This window comes from Anoplophora glabripennis, unplaced genomic scaffold (genome assembly GCF_000390285.2).
Source record: "Anoplophora glabripennis isolate ALB-LARVAE unplaced genomic scaffold, Agla_2.0 scaffold131, whole genome shotgun sequence".
NCBI classification, from domain to species: domain Eukaryota; kingdom Metazoa; phylum Arthropoda; class Insecta; order Coleoptera; family Cerambycidae; genus Anoplophora; species Anoplophora glabripennis.
The window spans coordinates 855,343-880,591 of record NW_019416249.1 but is presented as its reverse complement, the minus strand read 5'-3'; the positions used below and the strand labels follow the sequence as shown (position 1 = coordinate 880,591).

Here is a 25,249-nt window from a genome sequence, read left to right as displayed (position 1 = left end):
TATAACAAATATTAAGGTAATCATATAAATACCTAATATTATTTGTAGTAAATTTCACATAAATTCGTACTTTAATCAAATATACCTTTTCATATCAAACATATATTTTCTATTGCTTGAATAATAGTGATATAAATTTAATTATAGTTGATATTGATTAAAATAAATAACTCTCGTTTGAATACAATAGCTGTTTTTTTTTCTTATACAATTTATCAATAAACTGAGATATAATGTTCCATTATAATTAAATCCGGCATATTGTAGCTTTATACTTAAACGACCAGTTGCTATTATTGGCTGTTGTTGGTAAACATAATAAAACGACAGAATTGCTATTGTAAATATTATGAATGTTTGTAATTCTGAAGCTTTCATTACAGACGTTGTAATTTAAACCAGTTTAGTATATTATAATAGCACTTTCTATTGGACAAGGCCCTAGATAATGTAACATTACAAGAGGATTTTTACACTTTTTCTTTATTCTTGGGTATTTTACCACGTGAAAAAAAATAAAAAAATAAGGAAATTGGTAAACTCTTACCCATAGAATTCGTAGCCAACAAAGATCCAAGTTCATAGAATAATTTAAGAAAATATTCTCTCTTTTAATTTCCTTTTTAATGGTATTATTTTCTTTCACCAAAATTTTGGCCTAACCCCATTGATGTGAGTTTTTTCAAACATTATCGCAAATTTTTGATTTCTCATATTCTCGTTTTTTAATGTAATCTTTGTGATCATCTACTATATATTTATAGGTGCAGATTTTTCTCCAACATAATGTTTATTGCACTTACAAGGTATGCAATAAAGGCAATTTTTTCAATTTTAAAAATAATTATTTGGGCGATTCTTTGACAACAAACCCCTACAGTATTAATTGTTTGAAAAACTGTTCTAATGTTAAATTTGTTCTCAATTTTTCCGATAATAGAGGAACATATGGAAATTTTATTGAGAATGTAATTTTTCTTTGTTGCCTGACAATTTGTTTTACTCTCAATATCCTTCAAAACCGTTTCAACAAATTTTTTAGAGTATTGCCTGTTTATTAGTACATTTTTTATGAATTTCATTATTCATTATCAAAAATTTCATCTTTGTAGAAATCAACTATCCTACAAACATTTAATTACTTTCTCAATGTCAATATGATGGTTCACATCTGTTAGTGTGCGTTGGTTTCCTATAAACACGTTTCTAAAGAATTGCAATTTTTTTTTTAATTAAAATATCTAGAAAGGGTAATGTATTATTATTCTTTATTTCCAAAGTAAATTTAATTGTTGGTTCTTTGTTATTAATATTATCTAGAGAAATATTTAATTCCTCAGTGGCCAAATTGAAAATTATGTACCAAATGATGAAATAACAATATATTTTTACGATGATATTCCAATTAGTGACTAAGTATGAAACAACTGTTTCAAACCATCAAATTGACTAGTAAAAATCATCCTTAATACATTGTAACCGCGTGTGGGCGTGTCCTGTACGTTTTAAATCATAAGCCACGTAGTTAATTGCCCCATTAATGATTTTGTTAGACAAGGACGCACAGAGAGCGGGTGTGTGTGGAAGTACTCAGCAGACAGGCAGAAAACAGATAGGTCATTACACCATAGCGTTGTGTACATGTCGGGTCGCAGAGTCAGCTGGTTGTAAATTTAAAGTTTTATGGACCTCGTTTATTTGTGTAATTATTGACACGAACAGGGGATACTTATAACAGTTTTTCGGTCACGACGCGATACTTCAGAAGAAATAAGGTGCCCTTGCAGGTACAAGTTGCTTTTTAAAAAAAAAACAATGTAAGGACGACAAATACATTTGAGCTGCATAACTGTGCAAGTTTGGCAACTGCCAAATTGCAGAGTTTTTGTGTTATAAAGAGTGTTCAAGTTGAAATTCATGAAAATGCTTCTTTGCATATATTCAAAATTATTAAATATAAACAAATAAGAGTCTACTAATGTATGTAATTCATTTATTATCTACTATTTTTGGTGTGACAATCCATTTATTTAGCTATATTTAAAAAGGAGTGTACAGGGGACTGTATGAATGCGCAAAAAATATAGAATAACGATAGTTGGAAATGGCTTACCACTATTGTATTTTACTTCTCTAAATGCACATTGAACACAGTAAAACGGCAAAGATACGTATTCTCTCGTGTATGTATATGAAGTCTTAATGATAATGTACTCTAACACAAAAAAACATTTCCAACAATTTTTTTTGGAAATCGGCCTCATTCAGTGCGACAGAGTACGTGTAATACATAGTTATGTTGGCGGTAGTACTCTGTTAATAGTATTTTTGGAGATTTCTGTACTACTTGTCTTAACGACAATGTTGGAAATGCTGTAAAGTAACCTGATATTGTTATTTCCATATTTTTATCAAAAACAGGGGTCTTCTTTGATTTTGTTCAGGTTTCACACACCCAAAGTTTCTAAAATTTTCTAGTAGCCGTCTTACTGTATTTCGTGAAAGTCTTCACTTTTCTGGATATATCGAGCAGCATATTCTCTACATATGTTCTTGAAATTACTTTGTCACATTTCCATAAATAACAAACAAATTAAAATTATCCTCATTAGTATAATTTAAACGATCCCCAGGCGTTTTTATTTAAATTTTCGGCAAAAACTATTACAGACCCAACAATAATTTGACTCGACAAATATCAGGTTATTTTAATTGTTTTTGTGCTTCTGGTCATGGCCAATTTGATAACAGGTCTGATACGAGCAAAGCTGTCCAAAAAATAGAAAATTGCAAATATCTCTAAAAGTAGTAACGGCAACACTAACAATGCTTGAAAGGAAATTTCAATCTGCATACGACAAAATAAAAAAATACAGGGTGTTCCATTTAAGTTAACAAAGTTATAGCTTGTTAAAGTTATCAAAATGTTGGCAGCCAAAGTGAAACAGTATCCATCCATTTTAATCGTAATTATGAAGTGTTTAAGCTCAAAAAACGTGACCCTTTCATTTTTTTCAAAAATTTGACTAGGTATTTGAAATAAAGAAACGGTTGGCTAGATCGAGATGAAACCTCACAGGGTTCTTCTGGCTATATCGAACTGTAAAAGTCATGCTTCACATTAATCATTTCGTGAATATTTCGAATTTAGTCATAAATTTTCTAAAAAAACTTAAATTACTCTTTTTTTCCTGTTTTTTAAGTTCGTATAAAAGATGTCGCCGAGATATCAATGATTAGAGACAAAAGAATCCTTTTCCATTAAAAGTTCGATGTTTCGATGAAGAATGGTCGTATCAAAATTTTAAAAAAAAGGAAATTGAAGCTGAATAAACAAGCTATCTGGTCCATGCAATGGCTTAGCTGAAAAAAAAATTTCCAAGTTCGTGGACGGGGGAAAAAATTGCAAAATTTTTTTATCGCGCTATTTCTTAGAATTGCTAGAATGATAACCGTAGCTCCTAAAAAATTTCGACCGCAAGATCTAAAAACTAGAATCTTAGAGCTTCAAAATACTTTTCCCGACACGACCATTTTTCACCTAAATACAGTATGTCAAAGATCACTGCAAAATTTCAGAAATTCTTAAGGGTTAACCCTTTAATTTTTTGCATTAGTTTATAACTCCTAGGTATAGGGAATATTTAATAAAGTGACCCTCAAATTTCACGTAGAATCCGAAAATGAAATAATATATAGGGTGTCCCATTTAAAATAATAAAATTAATGTCGACTTCCGGTATAACCGGAAGTGCCTAAAGTTCTAAATATTTTAGCTATTTTGGCTTTACTGGCTTTGCTAGGTTACCAAAAATCTGGTCTTGAATAAGCGAAAAAATGTCGCACTCACAAATATATGGTCAATTTTTACCTCCCCCAATTTTACCCACCTATGAATGACTGTTTCATAATTGTCATTTTTGCTTTATAAAGAATAAAAAGTGAAACACCTGAGTAAATTAACGTTTACTTTAGATGCTTAAAAAGTTATTTATTTGCATTTCATTGGTTTAAGAGTATTTGTGGATTATTCGCTCCTATTAATCAACCAGAACTCTAACGCCAATCAATTATATTTTGGCAACGTTAAGACCATAAAGTCCGTTTCATATTTATTGGCTTTTCTTTGGTGTTCCGTGATGATTAATTACAGTTCTAAAAGTTAAAGACTTGACGTATTTATATCAGTGACTTTCTTTATTCGTCCTTTTGCATATTGTTATTTGTGAAGGTGATAGATTCTACAGGATTTAAATAAATTGTGGGTAGGGGTCGATACTGACACAAATAAAAAATGATTGAAGTGGTGTTAAAATATATTTTATTTTCTTTCTGTGACAACCTTTCATCGATGTTTTTCGAATTTATTATATAGACCATGTAGTAATAACTGCAATGTACAAGGTGTTGACTTGGCAGTTATGTCTATGTCGTCTGTACCTATCAGCTGCCACTTAGATTCTTCTATAGTTGACATAAACCATAATTTACAGCTTTATTACATGACTTCCTGCCCTTATCTTTGCTGGGTATCAGCTAGACCGATAGAAGATGTTTACATTGCCCTAAACTTTGCTATGTCGTTGTTTACATTACAGTGCAGACAAATGCAACCGAATTGTGTAAATATAGACGGGCTGGTGTGCGCTGTATAATGTTATAAAGCGGGCGCCTGTCGAAGGAATGTTTATTTTCATCGACTTGTTTTAGCTTCCTGGGATCTTAGTGGTTTCTGAGCATCGCAAACTTGTGTGTATGTGCGAATTGTGGCTTTGGGCTTGCCAATTAGCCAGAGTTTATTTGTTCCTGCTATTGCTTTTTTCCAATTACGTATTTTTTTAAACAATGTTCAAGAATTACATTTTAACTATTAAAATTTTTTCAATAACTAACTTCTGTTAGTGCTTTAATTGAAATCTATTTTCTATTTAAAATGTATTTAAAAATGACCTTTGTCTAGAACACACAGAGTTTTTTGAAAACCGGAGAGGTAAGATAGAAAGTCATTAACTCGTGTAAACATTTTTTATGGATCAAAATATTCTCTCTGGAACGGTCCTGTCCCTGTGCTGTACGATGAGTTACGTGCTGTAGACCAGCCGCATAAACAAATCGTCTTTGAAAGAGAAAGATATTTCTCAATTTTTGGGGAATTTTTCATTGCAATAGTACAACCTAAGAAAAATAGATAGGTATTTAAAAAATAAACTGATATTTTCTTATAATAATTAATAGTAATTACTATCTTAAATGCATTGTTGTTGCAAGAGTTCGCAAATAAAACCACATCCATAAGCATCTGTAGTTGCCAACTGCGTGCACTAAACAAACTCCATTAAAATATAGAGCAAAATGAAATAAAACTTACCATTTCTAGAGAAAATGTTGAAATTGATTCCCGTTAGCGCGGATACAGGCATGGCACCGACGCACCCAATTTTGGCGAATATTTTCTCAAATTCCAGGTATTTCCCTAATTGTGTCAGCATCTTCAAGTATACGGTTTCGCAATTCTTCCACCGTAGCAATTGGAGTATTGTAAACTAATGACTTCAAGTTACTCTAAAGATAAAAGTCCATTGAAGTTAGATCGGGTGACCGAGGTGGCCACGGCACAGGACCGAAGCGTCCAATCCATCGCTGATTGAACATTTGATTCAAAAGAGTCGTTACTTCTCGAATACTGTGTGGAGGAGCCCATCTTGGAGATAAAATATGCGTGCCCGAACTTGTAATGTCACATCGTCCAATAATTCAGGCAACCGGTTCTCCAAAAAGCCAGCGTTTAGTCGTCCTTCAAAGAAATAGGGACCCACCTACATCGCCTATTATGCCAGCCCAAACATTTACCGAGAACCGATGTTGAAAATGAGTTTCCCTAATCGCGTGAAGATTTTCATCGGCCCATATGTGTATATTATGGAAATTCACTTCATCACGGGTAATTGTTGCCTCATCTGTTACACAAACATAAGCAGGAAAATATACTTAATTGGCAAATTGCCGTAAAAACCATCTGCAAAAACGCATTCGTTGATCACAATCCGGGGGTAAAATCTGTTGGTTGCAGATGATATGGGTGCCTTAAGATGCGATGTACGTTACCAGATGAGGTTCCTACTTGCTGTGCGAGTCGTCGAGTGGGGTCTTCGTCAAGATTATCCAACACTGCATCTTCAACATTAAGGTCCAGTTGCTGACCACGTCGTTCTTCTCGAGGAATAACACTTCCCATATCTCGCAGCCACTGAACGCACTGTAGGATTGTATTTGCACATGGGGGGTGACGTTGATGTGGCCATCGTTCCTGGTACAACCTAGTCGCCGCGAGCGCATTTTCTCCGGCTGCATCATACACTAACACCATATCGACACGTTCGGAAATAGTAAATGTATTGTTTTCTCGTTTTATTGTAAAACAAGTTTGTGCATAAACTAAATAATTAAGCAAAATAAGAAATAAGAATCTCGTGTAATCGGCACGCTATTCTTGTTTTTTACTTCTTTATAAAATTACACTGTCACTATCGTGGAAGTACAAAATAAAACCTTTTGTCTGGAATCTTTCACTTTTTAACACTGATGGGTCGATGGACGATGCTTAATATTTAATAATTAAGTGAATTCAATACAAATACAAAAATCAGTTGACTGCACAAATTTTTTGACAATATAATCTAACCTTCCTTTAATATTACTAGTATTAGATTATACCGTCTTAAATTATAAGGTTGCATCTCGGGTCGCATAAAAACATTTCCAAAGTTTTTAATAAATAACCCAGGGTCGGCCTTCATTTTCGTTGAATAAATGAACTTTAATTTACAAAAAAAAAACGCGAAGATAGAACTTTTTCGTATAAGAGTTTTCTATTACAAATATCCTCAGAAAGATGTAGTTTAATTTTTATAGATTATACACGCCACACCCTGTATATTGTCTTCCTAGTTCTAGGGGAGGTTCACAAGTTTCGATTTTTGCTGCTGATGTTGGTGTATTGTTCAATAATCCCAGGATTTGTAGAAAAATATTGCTATATTAGGGTCTTCTCCCCAATAGCTCCTGGTGAAGATCTCGAAGTTGTTTAATGAATTTGGTGTTCTTTTTAGTATCACAAACATATTTATTTCACTCGTTATCTCGAAGAACGTAGGGTGTCGCGAAAAACATATTTACCATTCCCCACTCGTAGATTTACTTGAATACATTTTTTATTGAAATTAAGGACACATTGCAATTGTTTATGTATAATTATTAACACATCGCAGGTATTTCTGAAATCTTTACTGATAATTTGTGTATAGCTGCGGCGGATTTATTGTCCTTCTGAGCTATCCTGCGGCTTATCACCTGAAAGCGACAGCAGTGCCGAAATATAAAATCAATACGCCCAAAGCGGTGAAACCGTAGTTACGATCTCGCTCAGGTGCGGTTTTGAAGCTGGATTGTTTCTTGTGACTTGAACTTGCAATTGCAATTATTTTAGTTCTTTTACTCCACTATCTGTTTAATTTGTATATATATTTTATACAGTTTGACTGAAGCCATGGCACAAAATAATACACAGAGAAAAAGGTTACTTATAAAAAAACTGAAAATTAGAGAATCGAAAGCACAGTCAGTAGTTGGCGAAGTGTGTTCATAAAAAATCGCTCTCTTTTTCATCTGGTTATTAATTTGGCCAAATAAATTATGATGAAAAATTCCGGGATTTATTAAATTTTCGTTAGTGAGACAAAATAGTTTTCTTGGTGTGAATCAGGCAATAAACCACATTCAAAATCACGGGATGACTTGCACATAATAACAATAACAATATTTTAATAATCAGAAAGATGTTTAACAATATACTTTACTTATATACTTTATAACAGAGTCGATTCCATAAGTGACATTCTATTGGGTGTCCAGAAGCGAATGAACTTCATCTCAAGGGTAGCTTCCTTAGATCAAAGTAAATCAATTTAGATCAAATTATTTTGGGTCCATAAAAAACCGGCCTTAAAAAATTTTAGTTATTTAATTTTAAGATATCTGTGGTATAGTCTTTCCGATCTCAATTGAAGAACCAAGAGTTTGGCAGTATGTACCAGGTTCGCGCTGACGTAGCAACTCGGCATTGAAATATTTGAAAAGCTTGTTCCTATATTTATTTAGCCATACCCATTTACAGGTCTGGTCGCCCAGTTGAAGAATGAACGCGCGGGCAAACTCGGCACTGGGCGACTTGGCCATAAATTCAGTTGTCAATAAATGACCTAACAGTGCAGTGCGGCATTGCGGAATTTGGTGTGAGCTATATGATATTTTACCTACCTCATAGGACGGTAGGAATAGCTTAAAAAGTCTTATTTTCCCCCATATTTTTTATTTTGATATGAATTTTATGGAGTCTCATTTTATTTACTGTAAAAATAGTATTTTGGATTTACTCCAATTTACCTCAGGTCACTGTCTATTGAGATATAGGCTAAATGTATTATACAAAACTAAATTCACAGGATTATGCCTCAGAAGACCTTGACTTTTGAATACGGATAAGTTGGTCTGAAACGAAAACAAAATTTAATTCAGTTGCAAATTAATCAAAATAATTTTAGTTTAATTAGGCTAGAATCCACGTAAATATTCAACTGTCAGTCATTGATGGCTGCTGTAAAGAATTAAAAAACATTTTTCTCTGGAACGGGTCATATTAGCGACATACAAGAAGTATATCTTTTTAAAGTAAATAAAGTGAAGTATCAAAAAACTTTTGCGTTTCCTCAATATCTCCACCAGTAAAGAAATATGGCAAAAAAAATGAAAAGATCGTGTTCTTAGTGGCCTCTATGTTCTAGGTAAAAAATAAGCTCATATTCATATTTGGATATCGCAAAAATATGTCAAATTTTATTAAAATATTTTTGAAAACTGACGCGTTCGACCTTTATTTTACAGTTAAAAAATCGGTGAAATATGATTTTAGTTAACTTAAATTGTAGGTAATTTAATTGCCTACATGAAATAACTAATTTTCCGATAGGTCGCCTACATTTTCAGGGGCAGTAAAAAAGTCAAGAAAAACACGTAATTTTGCCACCTATTTGCAATTTGCCAACTTAGAGCCACTTGTTCCGAGTTAGTTTTTTGATATTATCATTCTACGTACCCTTCACCGTTATAAAGTGCAATAAAATGGCTACTAAAATTAATTGTTTAAGTTCTAACTCTAATACGACTGGACTGTTGGACTAGGTTTCGTCTCGTGGGTCGGTTATGTTCTCGGTCGCACTAAATGACGTCACAAACAAGTTTTACATCATTATAAACATATATAATTGATTTGTAGTATTTGTATCATTTGTAGCCTTTTTTAACATAGCTGTTGCCGGTTATACACTACAAATTTAAGCAGTTCTAAAAGAAATTCAATTTTCATGCAAGTTGCCTGAAGTTCCCTTTCACAAATAAAAATCACGTGCATTGCATTTTTTTATTGATTTGATATTTTAAACACTGTTGATTAAGGCGGGTACATTGCAGACTCATAGAGCTCTGTCCCATGGAAATCTCGCTCGCAAAGGCCAGGAAGCGCTTGCAAAAAATCGCACACAAGCTATTTCCTCGAGTACAATAGACCGCGTTGGAATTTTAAACTCTCGCCACGCATCACCGCGGAAAAGGAGACCTGCATCTGGCCGGCCTCTCATGTTTTATACATGAGGCTGCGAAGAGCGGCCTTATTTGATGTACTTAATTAGCCTGATAGGGATTCGAGTGGGAATTGCCATCGACGATTATTTTTATCACCGCGCGATAGAGATCAAGTCGGGGCACCCCTTGCTTTGTTCTCGCCGCTCTTTTGTTTGTTTTTAATTTAGGTTTTCAGCCCGATCAGGTGTCGTCACTCGACTTCAAGAACAGATGTTCGTTGAGTGGCGTCTAGTGCTCCAAGATTTGGATTGCGATTTTAAATCCAATGTGGTGGGTGCATATCACAAATTATTACACACATATATATTTTATTTAAACAGTTGGGGGGAGGGGGTAGAAGGAAACGAAATAGACGGGACATACGTATTAAAGGAAATGATCTGTGTGAACCTCCATGCCATGCCTCGGCCAGCGCTGAAGACTGTATTTTTCTATGAACTTAAGCCGGGTCCAAACGCTAGGATCTATTTGCTCCGTTTTACCAGACATAAAACGGAATGATAAAGCGTTGCAAATCAAGAGCGTCCACACAGTGCAGATTTGTCTGTATCTATTTACTCACTTTTCGCATGGACCATGGACGAAGTATTGCTCTGGTTAATTTTTGTAAGAAAGGAAAAATTAATATTTTCTATATTTGTTTCTCTATTTGCTACAGTTTCAACCTCTTTGATTTTTTCGATTAACATTTTGCATGGCTGGCTCTTTTTGTTTCTGTCACTACATTCCTTTGATTTCGCATGCTAAAGATACGGGAAACTTTTATACAAGTCAATTAATTATGTCAAAAACTCACGGGAATATTGACGAAGGTCTGCCATTTTGAGACAATTTACCTATTTAAATAGCAAAACGTATCACAAATCGGAACAAACGTCTACACGCACAGACTTATTTGCGCAGTTTTCCTGTACCGTGTACCGTCTCCGCGCAGTTCTCAAAACTGCATAGTTTTTCAGTCCATAAGCAAGTCTTGTCTGTAACGTCTTGAACTGAGCAAAACCTAGCGTCTGGACCCAGCTTTACAGATGCCTTTCTTTCAAGCAATATTCCATTAAGCAAACTAGATAACCCTAAGTTCCGTAATTGCGTAAATTGGAATCACATGGACTATCCCTAAATGTACTGAAAAATATATATGATGCCAATAATATACGCCCAGTCAGTAGTATGATAAAAGAAAAAATGCAAAGAGTGTTGGAAAAAATCCAGGATACACCATTTTGGAAGATATATGTAAAGTTTTATCTGGTACATATCAGGAGTTACCAGCAAATATATTATTATTTATAGTTCATGCCTCAAAAATTTCTCATACCGTCCGTTGTCAATAGTAGACGTTGAACGGTTATTTTCCCTACACAAGTTAATATTAAGTGATAAACGTCGCCGTTTCACTAAAGAAAACTTAGAAAAGCACGTGGTAATATGTTTCAACTCCTTCCAATATGCCACGGAAGCCTTGTCTCAACACTAAGCTTTATCGGGTAAGTGGTGTCATTTAAATTTATATAGGTATTTTATCCTCTACTTAGAATTTGCTCTTTGGTAATAGTACTATGTTGCGACATATTTTTTGTAAACATACTTTCATTCATAATCGGACTACGGTCCTGTTAAACTCTGTGCCGAACTAAGCCTAATTATAACACAACATTTTGGTAAAATATTTGATTTTGCACATATTTTCATATTATAATACTACCTACTTTATACATGATTACAGTTGTGACAGGTTTTCCCACAAAATGAAGGATCGAATAGTAAGTACAGCAATTTTTTACAATGTATTTTGTCCCTTGTGGAATGTGTCAGTGTTTGATTACATCTGTATAATCTTAGTTTGCTATTGTTTGTAAATTCTTCAATTTCGTTATGAGTATTGTGTTTGCGAACTTGTCAATTGTATTTTAAGGATAATTTTATCTTGTCACATTAAATATAGTATAATATTACTTGAAAAAAGTTGAGAATATTGTATTCTCACATGACACATAACAGCAAGTGTTCGATGTCGCTATTTAGTGTTGCACCAATTTGTGTATAACGAGGTGGAAAACGATTGGCGTACATTGATTCTGCGGCCATAGTACAGCTCTATAGTAGGATCATATTAGATGCAAAGTAATAAATCATTGCCTGTCAAGGGATCCAGTGACATTCGCTTTTAAGGGTTTTAGAAATTGAATAATTTCTTTATACTTATGAAGGGATGAAGGGATCAGTTCACGTCTGGCACCCTTGTTCCTACAAAAATTTCTTTATTCTCATAAACTATTTATTTTAAATGTAATTTATTATAAATCCACTTTGTTTTTTAATTTCCACATATGTACTACATTTTACCTCTGTACGCGCCACTGTTGTTTACTTGTTTTTTGGAAGCGGTCTCTGTTTTACGATCAAGCTCGCCAGGTTAGTATTTGACGTATAACCGACCACTTCGTACACTCGATGCACCTGGGCGACTACAGCTACTACGAGAACACAGTCGGTATGATGCGGTATTTCAGATTTAACATTGAATTTCATTTTAAATTTGAAATGATTCACCTTACGCCTCCTAAAAATGATGACACGATTTTCCTTTGATAAAAGACCGACAACTTTTTGCTCTACTTTGCATCGAATACGATCCTACTATAGGTACATTCACCGTATGTCAATAACGTGTCCACCAATTCGTGATTACTTAATTATTTAATTAATTATGCCCCATTGTTATAAAACACTAACCCATCAATAAAAACAACTCTCGACTAATACTAGTTTCACCCACAACAGACTAATACTGAAAACGAAACAAAAATCATATTCAGTGGTATTAAGTAACAAAAGAACGCTCATTTCCAAGAAGACTTTGCTTCAAATTTAGATTCTCTAACCCAAAAAATCTCGTTTAGAAGTTTTGGTCAAATGTGAAGACTATGTTGATTTATTTTTACTATTTCAAGGGCATGGTCCACAAAGAGTTCGTTCCACCGGGCCAAGCCGTTAATACACCATTCGATCTTGGCATTTTGAAGTGTTTGGTGCATCGCATTCGTCGTATTCGGCCAGAATATCGCGCAAAAGGAAGTTGGTGATAATGCTGTCTCATCAATTGACACATTGGCCGATTTTTTTATCCAAAAATCCATTTTAACTGTCAACCGCTTCTCGTATTTGCCTGATTTGGCACCGTGCGACTTTTATATTTTCGGAAAAATGCATTTGTCTATGAAAGGAAAGCGTTTTGTGGACGGGGAAGTCATCCAAAAGGCTTGTACCGACATCATGAAGGACATCCTAGCCGACGATCTAAAACACTCATTCGACATACAGATCACTGTATTGAGTCGGAAAGGCACTATTTTGAATAAAAAACTTTTTGTTCTTATTTTTAAAAAGTTTATTTTATCATTTTAGCATTTTTGACATAAAAAATCCCACAAATCCCACTTGGCAGTAGGTACTGTGTGGTTGTGTACGAGCACACATGTGCATAAAATTCAGTAATTTCGTATTCATTACTCTAGTCGCATTACAAATTTTAATGTCATACTCATTTAGTTTATTACTCGTATTGTTGATACAAATACAAATATATAACTTTTATTACTTTTGTAAAGACCAATTTAACGGTATTCACCTTTCTTGATTTTTTATTTTTTTTTCGTTCCGTTTCACTAAAATTAGGATCTGTATAATTGTGAATCAATTGCATCATTATTCATTTAACGGAAATACCTCATCTCATCATAGCGCTGCTGTTAAGCAATCATGTGTGACCTTCTATTTTTTTATTATTAAACAATTATTCGTTTTAAATGTTGCATTTGCCAGAAGTGATGAGTCAGAGACCATTATATTGTTTATAGAATTTTTATCGCACGGAATAGATTGAATCCAAGATAGACATCTAGGCATTTTGTAGTACTGGCAAATAACAGTAAAAAACATGATTAGATTAGAAAGAAATTACATGATTTTTTACTTTCTATATCTTGTCATATCATTAAGTAAATATACAACAATATATTTGTAACAATTTTTGATATTACATGATTACTGTTTGTTTAAAAAATGTAGAAGTACAACTTCTGCATTTTTCCATATCCTTAGATGTTTATTTAGAGAAAAATTGTTGAAGGGCTTTGAGGAACGCAAAAAGTACTTAAAATTGAATATTATGGCAGTAACACGAAGTGCAATTTTTTAACGTTAAAGAGGATGGGTTAAAGTATACATTTCACAAGCTCCGAACTTTATGTCCTTTTGAGGCAAATGGGGAGCGTAAATAAAATTAAACCTCTGCCGCTGGTGGTATAAAATTAGGGGAACTTTCCGCGAACTTTGCACTTCCGCTTCGCTATCCTAATGCCAGAAGTAGGCGAACTTGGCACGACTGCTAATGTCAGGGTCTGATAATACGTATAAAATTACGTGTAGCCTCCCAAAATTGTGTTTCGGTTTAAAGTTGACCACCAAAACAACTTCTACAGTTGCTATTTTTACAAGACGGAGATTGAACGTTTTATAATTCGCGCAGTTTTTTTCTTTGAGAAAATATGTTATTTTGAGCATTCCGTGACGGGGAATATTTTGGGGATACACAGAGACGTCAATTTAACATCAAATGCTTACTTTACCGAAATTCTTGCTTGGTTCAAATAGAAATATAAAATACAATAACACAATTTTTCTGTTTATTCTAGAAGTAGTGTGGTGGGAGATATTATAGAGGTATAGGGTTAGTACCTATTCAAATAGTTTAGGTTAAAATTATAATTGGGCTTAGTGCGGCACGGAGTTTAACAGGACCGTAGTCAGATTACGAATGAAAATATTAATATGTTTACAGAAAATAGGTCGCAACATAGTACTGTTACTAAAAAGCAAGGCTAAGTAGAGGATAAAATACCTACATAAATTTAAATGACACCACTTACCTGATAAACGTTAGTGTTGAAACAAGGCTTCCGTGGCATATTGGATGGAGTTAAAACATATTACTACGTGCTTTTCTAAGTTTTCTTTAGTGAAACGGCAACTTTTATCACTTAATATTAACTTGTGTAGGGAAAATTACTGTTCAGCGTCTACTGAGAGAGAAAGAAATAAAGGCATGAACTATATATTAATATATTTGCTGGTAACTCCTGATATGTACCAGATAAAACTTTACATATTATGTTTTCTAAAATTGTGTATCCTGGATTTTTTCCAACACTTGCATTTTTTCTTTTATCGTACTACTGATTGGGCGTATGTTATTGGCATCGTATATATTTTTTTGACCATCAACCATTATATCAAATTGTTCATTTAAGGATAGTCCATTTGCTTCCAATTTACGGAATTACTGAACTTGGGGTTCTCTAGTTTGTTTAATGGAATATTGCTTGAAAGAAAGGCATATGTAAGTTAATAGAAATATACAGCGCTGGACGAGGCATAGCTCTTCAAATATCTTGTTAGTTTAGTTTTGTCACAAGAATTTATAATGCGGTCATACGTATGTTCCTGTAACCTTCGACCTGTCAAACCACATTTGAAATAATTCCCGTCTATATATTTTCTCTTTTGGCATTTTGCTTCACTTTTCCCCCCAACTAATAGTCGCTAATGAAAATTATGTTACTACTTATAAATAGTTATTTAAATACACACAGCGAACACAATTTACAGCACGACACCAACTGCGACAAGGTTCCGTAAATTACTGAACAGTTCAAAACGCGAGTCAGCTGTGAAGGTCACCGATCCCTGCGCCGGCTCTGTTAGACTCAACATTTGGTTAAAAATGCTCTGTTTTTTCTATTTTCAGTTAAATTTATTAAATTCCATATATTTTTAAATTTTATCTGCTTTAGAATAGTATTTAAATTATTCATATACAGACTGGATCATTATGCCCTTATAGCTGTTTTACATTGACAATTTATTCATCAATAAATTGACGAAGTTCTGCATCAATTAATTCACGAATTTATTGGTAAACAGTGTGGTTTTACACTGCTACACACTTTGTCAAGTTTTTTGACGTATGAATCAGTTCTACCAATGAATCAAAGAAGCAAATAAATTTCAAAAATGTCACCTTTCCATTCATAATTGTAGTGATACAACAGCGGTACCGTTCTGACACATATGTTTTTGTAAATAACAAATCAGTAAAAACTAGCACGACGCCACACAAATATTTACATATTCCAATAACATAACCTCATTACTGATCTGAGGCTGGAAATCTGTTGGGTTGGTACTTCCGAACTTCACGAAGAAATTGACGAAAATTAGAACATGCTCTAATTCGTCAAGAACTTGATGAATAAATTGATGATGTTATTTGACAGCAGATTTGGTGCATTACACTTGTCCAATTTCTTGATGAAGCGACTTCATCAATTAATTGATCAAAAAATTGTCAATGTAAAATAGCCTTTTTGAACTGTGGAGAAGGTTACTGTCCATCTAACGGATTACACCAAATTAAATATTATTCGAAATTATTTAAATACAAATATTTACATCGAGATACTAAGCTTATTAATAACTGGAATTTTTTAATTTATTCTAGCTTACGCCGAAATATTACCTTATTATGTAGTGAAAACAGTGACCGGTATCCTCAGAACAAATTTGACGACTTTGGTTTTAACAACATATTATGTTTTAATTCATAATTATGGACTACAGTCCAATTTGTTTCATATAATCGGTTACATATAACTACTTTGCATCTTCAGTGTCCCTCAGGGCACAAACCTTGGGCCTTCATTATTTCTTCTCTTTATTAACGACATTTGTAAAGCAGTGAATTGTAACCCGCTGTTATTTACTAATGATATGGAAATCTTTATAGACAAAAACTTAATGTTACAGAAGTATTTAACCAATGTATAGGACTTGGTCTTCTAAAAACAAATTGCACCGTAATATATCCAAATGTTGTCTCTTGTACCAAAAAAAAAAACTTTACCTAATATACTTTTTGATTGTGGTTTATCCTTTCGAGAAGACAAGACATATTTGGAAATTGGAATGTGGTTCCATCATTTATCAGTGTTATAAAATTTCTACTGAAAATATTCAAAATAAGTGTTCAAAATTGTTATAGTTCAACAGGATCCTCTCATTCGATAATATGTGGACTTTATTTTTAATCTGTCCATTTTTTAGCAGTTTATTTTTCCTTTAACTATTTGCTTAAAATTCTAATGAAATATTTATCTGTGATTCTAGGCGCACATAATCTTTTACAAAATCTCTTAAACCTTGCGTCTTAAAAAGATAATTGATTTGCGTCAAATTTATTTTAGAGTTTTAGTTTCCAAACGCCTTGTTGGCAGCAGATAAACAACTTTAACGAGTGTTTCTGATATTAATGAAGCAATTTTGAAGCGCCCGTAATTTTGTTCGCTCTCCCTATCTAAATTTATAACTACAAACTATGCACCGCCACACTGTCCCTGTTTGGCTTGTAAGTTTTGATTTATCTCCGGCTAAACGTTCTTATGCTATGCATATTTCGTGGCTGTTGGCATGCGTCCCGTGATAAAATCCATCGGTTCCAGGAAATTTGGTGTCGAGTTTTCGGGTAGTTATTTTTACCTGTAGTGGTTGTCTCAAAGCAAAGCGTACGCCAACAGAAAAAGCTGTGAACGTCTTTGTAATGCATACTTTTCGAAATTTATATATTTCCTTTGTTGAATAGCGGTAAAATAGTTCAATTTCAGTTTCTTTTGGAAAGATGCGTATACATTTTTGTACCTTTTATACACACTGAGTGACTGATGTCATATCTTACATCCAAGAGTAAAAAGACATGGTCGATGTGATGAGTTGCATTATTGGCATTATTGCTCTTCAATTTTTCGAATATTATTGGGGATATAACACGCTTGTTTTTGGATAGTTTTGGTTTAAGTTTATCCGATAAAATACGTGAAAGTAAGAGCGGACTCTTGCTCACAAATTTTGACGTTTGTGGTTGTCGAGACCAAGGAGGCATTGCGATAAATACCCTTAGCTTCATAGCTAAATAACAGCACCAGGTTTACAAAGCCGACGTGATCTAGCTGATTATGCCCTCAGATATGATGATGCATTTTTCATTATTATTTATTATACAAAGTGTGGAATACTTTAGCAGTAGATTCTACGATCAAAAATAAGATTGGTTTTTTCCTATAAACAAGGGTCGAAGAATGCTTCCTAAGGGAGCTACACCCCACTTAAAGGGGTATCGGGAGATCATATTTTTCAAAATATTTCCAAAATCAGTTAACGTATCATTATGATTTTGGTATGTTGGATACTCAATGAATGTTCTAACGAACTACAAGAAAACTGTTTAATTTTAGTCTGGGGAGTCTCAGGCAGGGAGGCTCACGTGTAAAATGCGCCCCCAATTTTTTGCATCTCAATGTTTTCAAATTTAAACATCAAACCATGATAGATATGAGTTTTTCACAAAAAAATTATACTCTTGATTTACTTCGATAAAATGCTTCGTTTTCGAGAAAAGTCGATTTTAAAGTTTTGTCACATTATTTCAAGAATGGAAAACGATTACATGAATAGGTAGGTAGGCCATGGAAACAAATGTTTGTTTACTTGAATTAATTTGAAAGATTATTGAACTTAAATTTTTGCTTTCACTTTACGGTGCTGTATTGGATATCAAGTAAAATCTAAAGAAAAAATGCAGAATTTTAATAATTTTAATAGACATTTATTTTGTGTTTGGATATTGTAATGGTAGAGCACTAGCGGCACCAAGGGAATACCAACGAAGATACCCGAATCGGAGATAACCTGGATGGATATTTTCTACGGTCCATAGACGATTTTCAAATGTAAACATCAAACATCAAACATTAAACATCATAATAGAAATGGGTTTTTACAAAAAAATGGACTGAAATTTTGCATTTTTAAATTTTTTCTTTAGATTAATATTTTTCGACCCTTGTTTATAGAAAAAAGACTTATTTTTGATCGTAGAATCTGCTAAAGTATTGCACACTTATTATGGGGCACCCTGTATAAAAGTCGATTTTTGCAACTTTCGAGTAAATTAAATTGTCAGTTAAATCCTTAGAGCATATAGAGGAAGCACCCCTTGTTGAAAAGTGTAGAGGCTGTAGAGAAAAAGGGCGATAGTAGGAATACTATCTCTCTCTCTCTCTCTCTCTCTCTCTCTCTCTCTCTAATCGTTAAGGAAGGAGTTCCTTTCTCTGTAACTCGATTATGGACCAAATTTGAAATGATTAGTTAATCCATTTTGCAGACAGAAACTGCTTAAAACTGATTTCAAACGTCGTTAATAATAAATACTCTTATCCGACAATTTTTGTTTCAACGCTAACAAGTAATTACAGTAAAATGAAAAATATAAGTTTGTTTGATAATTCTATAATTAACGAAGACCCACTTTTTGTTGCCACAACTTTTAACGATTTTTTTATAGCTGCACCAGAGGATGTGGCTAGTAAAATTCCAAAAGCTGTATTACAGAGAAATAAGTTTTTTAATAATGTAAGAACTGTAAAAGATAGCTTATTTTTAACTCCTTATTTGAATAATGAACTTTTATACATTTTGAAAAACAAATTAAAAAACAAAAAGTCAGCAGGACCGGACGACTTTCCGATATTTGTATTAATAGACTTTTTACCTACTATCAAAAACCACTGACATTTCTTGTGAATATGTCATTTGAAACAGGTACCTACATTTCCATCAAGTTTAAAAATCGGTAAAATTGTACCTGTGCACAAGAAACATGATGTTCATTGCGTTGAAAATTATCGACCAGTAACTTTAACATCGGGATTTTCTAAAATTTTCGAATACAGTTATTTATACCGTCTCATGTCATTTCTTGATAAACATAATATAATTTCGGATAATCAGCATCGGTTTATAGCAGGAAAGTCTACTACCATTGCTATGGCAAATTTTTACAGGACGGTGTTGGAACGTATTGAGGCTGGCCAGTGCCCTGTTGTGGTATTTTGTGACCTCAGCAGGGCATTCGACTGCGTTGATCATAAAATATTATTATTAAAATTATCATCATATGGTATTCGCGGTTTGGCTCTGAATTGGGTTAGAATTAAACAAAGAGCAATATGTTAATGTAATCCATTATAAAAATGGAATTGCGAATAAAATAAATTCGGTTAATTTGAGGGTCCCACAGGGTTCGATTTTGGGTCCCATATTGTTTTTGCTTTATGTTAATGATTTCACGAAAATAGTTGATGACGCTTGTTTAACAATGTATGCTGATGATACATCTCTATTAATTTCTCATGTAATAGATGAGTCGTTACAAGTCAAGTGTAATAATATACTTAATGACGTCGCAAATTGGTACGCAGTAAATTCCCTTTATTTTAACATCAATAAAACTCATTACATAAGATTTCATAATTGGCAGAAGCAGTGTGCAGGGCTAGATTTAAACACCAATGATATCTCCATTTCTTAATGTAAGAGTGCTAAGTTTCTGGGTTTGCAACTGGACGATTCCCTAAATTGGAAGGAACAATGTAATAATTTAACATCCAAACTACATTCACTGTGTTATCTTTTTCGAAATTTTAAGCGTGTACTACTGTGGGAAACAGTCATGGGCCTGTATCATGCACAAGTCAGTTCTAGGCTGAGATATGGTATAATATGTATTTTGGGGAAATTCTGTAACTGCGAAAAGTGTATCTGTGGCACAAAAACGTATTCTTAGATATATAGCAGGTGAGCAGGTGTAACAAGTAGACAATCTTGTAAAAATATTTTTAAGGAGTATAAAATATTAACGTTTCCGAGTCTTTACATCTTTGAATTATGTGTTTTCTTTTTCAATAACAAAAATCATTTTAACAAAGTATGTGCTTTGCATACATATAAAACTAGACAATGGAATACAATTTTGCGTGCCTTATAGTAATTATTATAATGTGTCTGTAAAGTCTCCTTTTGTGTTTGGACCCAGGGTGTTTAATAACTTGCCCTTGAAAATAAAAATGATTGAGAATCTCGGTAGGTTTAAATCTAAGTTAAAATATTATTTAATTGACAAATGTATATATAACATTACTGAATTCTTTTAGTATAAGAATTTATGGCTTTTCTCTTCCTTTTTTTGTATTATTGACTATTCCCATACATTATTATAAAGTCTCTAAGGAAAATAAAGGTTATTTATTTATTTATTTATTTATTTAGAGCATTCAGTTAACTGATTTTTTTCGTTGCAGAATCATCCCCTAAAGATGGAGTGCGGTGTGGGCTACACGAACGGCACCACCCCCGCTGGTATCCTGGCGGACGTCCGATCGGAACGCTCGCCCGCGAAGACGGGGCTACACGTCGATTTCAAGGACAAGGGCGAGATCAAGGAGAAGCGCGAGAAATTCCTCACTGCCAAGTACGGCCACCACCAGATGAGCCTCATCAGGAAGAGGCTGGCGGTGGAGATGTGGCTGTACGAGGAACTGAAGAAGCTGTACGAGAATAAATCCACAGTAAGTTCTTTGTTTAGTAACGTTTCCTGCGTCAGTAATTACACTGATTGCGAGATGGACGGGCGATCCCTATATTTTTCTTAATGCAATTTGGTAATTTACCGTAAATATATTTGCGTGGGACAAATCAGAATAATTCATTAGAAAAACAATGGGCTCAATCAGTACTATTTATTTGAAAACTTGTTTTTACATTTTCCATTAGCACTAAACCCCCTACGTGTACAGGGTGATTCAGAACTTATCCAAAAAGTTTTATATAGGGGACTCTTACAAATACAGATATGTAAAAAAATCAAAAAGGGCATTTCGAAAATGATTTAAAAATCTGGTCTATTGTAAAACTTCACCTTGCGCAAAGCAAAGCTTGCAGTCGGCAACCGATACGGCGGCAATGTGTAATAAAAAATTAACGGACGAAAAATTGAAAGAATTTCTTTCCCAAGAAATATATAAAATTTTATAACACCTATTTTATATCAACAAATCAACTGCCTTTACCGCTATTGTTACTATTAATTAATAAAATTAATTTGTGGTTTTAATTAATAAAATAATTTGACACACCTGATGTTACAGCAACTATTCAAAATTTTGTCCACCGACGTGTAAACACATTTAGTTCCATTTTACTCAGTTACTACGAACTAACACAAATGTTGTCTTGCTTCACCATAAATTAAAACGATATCCATCAACTCCGAGTTGCTATACATTTTTGACTCTTGAACAACTAATGTAAACACTACCTCAAAAATTTTACTACTAAAATTGGATTTTAGTATTCGGAATCGCTTGGGGTCACGCGGAGAGGGAGCGCATTGAGCACAGCGCACAGCGCTAATGACGCTAGACTACAGTAGCCCAGTGATCTAAGGGTTGAAAATACTACAAAAATTTTTTTCTCGGAAACTATAAGGATTTTGCAAAAATTTGTTTTACGATATTGACTCCATTTTTCATGATGTAGGTATCTATTCCCAAATTTGTGTGAATAAGTCGTGAATCACCCTGTATAAAAAGAAAATTGGAAAGTATACTCTGAAAAAACAATTGTTACTTATAAGAAAGAATAACCTCCAACTTTAAATATTTCCTCTAAAAATCATATATTAAGTAACTGTAAGATGCATTAACAGTCCTGTTTTCTTTTAAATAATTATTTTTGTTCTATTTGAAATGCGTTTATTGCATGTAGATACGAATATTTCTGTTTTTTCAATTATTTCTCTTATCACATGACAAAATATATTACATATCGCTGTAAACGTAATAAAAAATTACATATGACGCAAGTAAAATATACGAGGTTGGTAAGAAAAGTAGTTCTTATGAAATTGATTTGCGATCAAATCGGAAGTTGGATGACCATCACCTAAAAGTTTATAATGTGTCCCTGAGTATATCACTTTCTGCAAAATAAGGTCGGTTATTTTTTTTCAATAAACTGTCTTTGTGAACCTGCCCTCTATGAACTTTAACCAAAATGTGAACAAATTTCAATTTCTTTACCCAAAGAATTTCAAACCCCAAAATTTTGTGAGGATATTTGCATTTGTTAAGGGCCAAATTATTAAAATAAGTTTATCTTACAGTTAACTAACTGGAAAATTAGAATGTGTTGATGTCGGTACGTTTTAATTGCATTTGATCACATTCTAAGCTTATTGTTAGTTAACTGTAAGTTAAACTTACTTTAATAATTTGGCCCTAAGGAATAAACGAAAAAAGACTGAAATAATATTTTACATTTAACACCCTATATCTCTTTAACTATCAACTTTTGGACTAAGGTAAGTTCGGTTAAATCGCAATATTTTTGCGTGGGGAATCTACCCATGAATTTTGGCCCATTACTTCGGGACCACCCTGTATAAAGATGCAGTGGGCAGCAGCTAAGGATCTTAATTTGCAACGCAGATTTGCTTTCCATTTTTTGTATAGTGTGAGATCGTAGGACAGAGCAGCTCCTAAAGTAAAAAAGCCATGTACAACTATAATTTTAAAAAATTGCTCTGACCAAATATGTAAATATATACAGTACATACTTTAATTAAAAAAATAACTTGAAGTTAACTTTATTATGTTTATTATTAAATCCTTGACTTGAGTGTCAAAATAAAAAAACCTCGCATAATTTAATAACCAGAACAGAAAACACTACAAATATCAGACAAAAATTAGGTCGCAAAGGGAGGGCAGATGATGAAGTATAGCCAAACCAAATGATCATCAGCAGCTGTAATTCTGTCGTAAGTGATGGCAAACTGATAAGTAATCAGATTGACCTACATATTTAAATTGGTTGGACGTCGACATCAAATGCCGCTGTTTAATTTCCTGAGAATTATAAAGCTTCGCTGATTCGTTTTTCCTATCACCAGCAAAGTGGCAATCTTCTTATTAATTATACCCAGACGAAGAAAATAAATGAGGATTTTAGTAGGGATGCAAATAAAAAAATTAATATAATTAATATAATAATATAGAAACGAATTCATTGTACAGGGTGTTTCAAAAAGATGTGCGTTCCTTCAAATGGGCAACAGAGGACGTGAAAATATACAATTTTCATTCGTAACCTATGGTCATATTTTCAAGATAAAAAATTATCAAATCAAAGAAAGAGAAAAATAACCACACTGAACCTGATCTGGTCACTGCGTTGTAAACGGTTAATCAGTTGATTAAGTGGGGCTATGCGGAGTCGGCCTAAGTTTCACATAATAATTCTTTTAATTTTCTGGAACACAAGACACTTTACACTACAGGTTGCTTAATCAAAATTATTTACTTTCAGGTCCTCTTTTACCCCTTCAAAAGAGCACACCTATTCCAGAAACACCCTTTATAGTTAGCTATTTCATTGTATATTTGAAGTGAATCTGCTCTCTCCTGATATGTTCCTTTTTCTTTCATATAATTTATATCCCAAATAAGTATAAACGGTCATATATCATAAAACCGGGACTTCCTAATCCTAATCCCTCTATTATCTCCTCAACAAATCATCGTACGCCAAACAACCAGCTACTGTGGACTGTGGGAACGAGCCCGACAATTTATTCTTTCTGAAAATTATTGTTGTTCACCACCACTTTTGAACAACTTTCTTGGAGTGAGGTGTCTTTAGCTTGATGGTGCTTGGTGAAATATCCATTTGACATTACGATCTTATTCATTCCTCAACATCTCCCTCAGTCAGACATCATGTTGATTGCCATATCCCATTGCTTTTAAGAGTTTGAGTAAGCCCAGTGTCAACAAGGAATGCGGTAGATCCTCCTTAAGCAGTGGCCACTGTAACTAGAAACATCTGGGAGTTTTATTTGGCTTTTTTTTCGTGGCGACAGTAAAACAAAAATCTATTATATTATTGCTTTTTTTTCTTATATTTATGCTACAATGTATATATCCATTGATCCACTATGATCCTATGGTAAATATAAGTTTCTTTTTGGTGTCATGTACAATTATAACCAAAATATTCTCAATGTTTTCTACGTCTTCAACTCTTTTGATGGAGGTAATATCTTCCCCAGGAATAATTAAGAGGAGCATCTGAAATGGTGGTTTGTATAGTCATTCAGATGTGATAATTTCAAATATGCAGCGATTTCTAATTGATTTCTACTTTCGTCTAAATCTTACAATTAGACTTCTTTAGACTATATCCAACCAACTTATTTTTCAAGTAGGGTCTCATTTTTGAGAATTACAGTTCAAATTAATGTAGGACAATATAAATACTAAAAGCTAGTATACGTGCAACGTTAGAAATGTGCATTTACAGACTTTTGTGGCATTTAAGTAGTCGCTACCGCTCATACTCAAACCTGCCGTATTCTTCTAGGGATCTTGGTACGTAATATACAATTAACATGCAAAGTGTCGAATGTCCTAAGGACATTGATAATAACGATTGAAGTCAATGAACGAATAAATGATCGAGCTTATAAAACAGTCTTACTACGTACGAAAATACTCACAACAAGCTAATTAATCCCACTTCTGATTATATTACCCATCAGAAA

General features: G+C 33.5%; 1 protein-coding gene across 3 annotated transcripts in view; it reads left to right on the top strand.

Moving 5' to 3' along the window:
* LOC108904587 (protein phosphatase 1 regulatory subunit 14C) overlaps positions 1–25,249 on the top strand; it is a 113,152-nt gene that overhangs the window by 42,446 nt on the left and 45,457 nt on the right. For all 3 annotated transcript variants that reach the window (XM_018707203.2, XM_018707202.2, XM_018707205.2), the window contains exon 2: positions 20,949–21,215. In XM_018707203.2, coding sequence (XP_018562719.1) covers positions 20,949–21,215 — 267 coding nt within the window. The remainder of the gene's footprint in view (positions 1–20,948; positions 21,216–25,249) is intronic.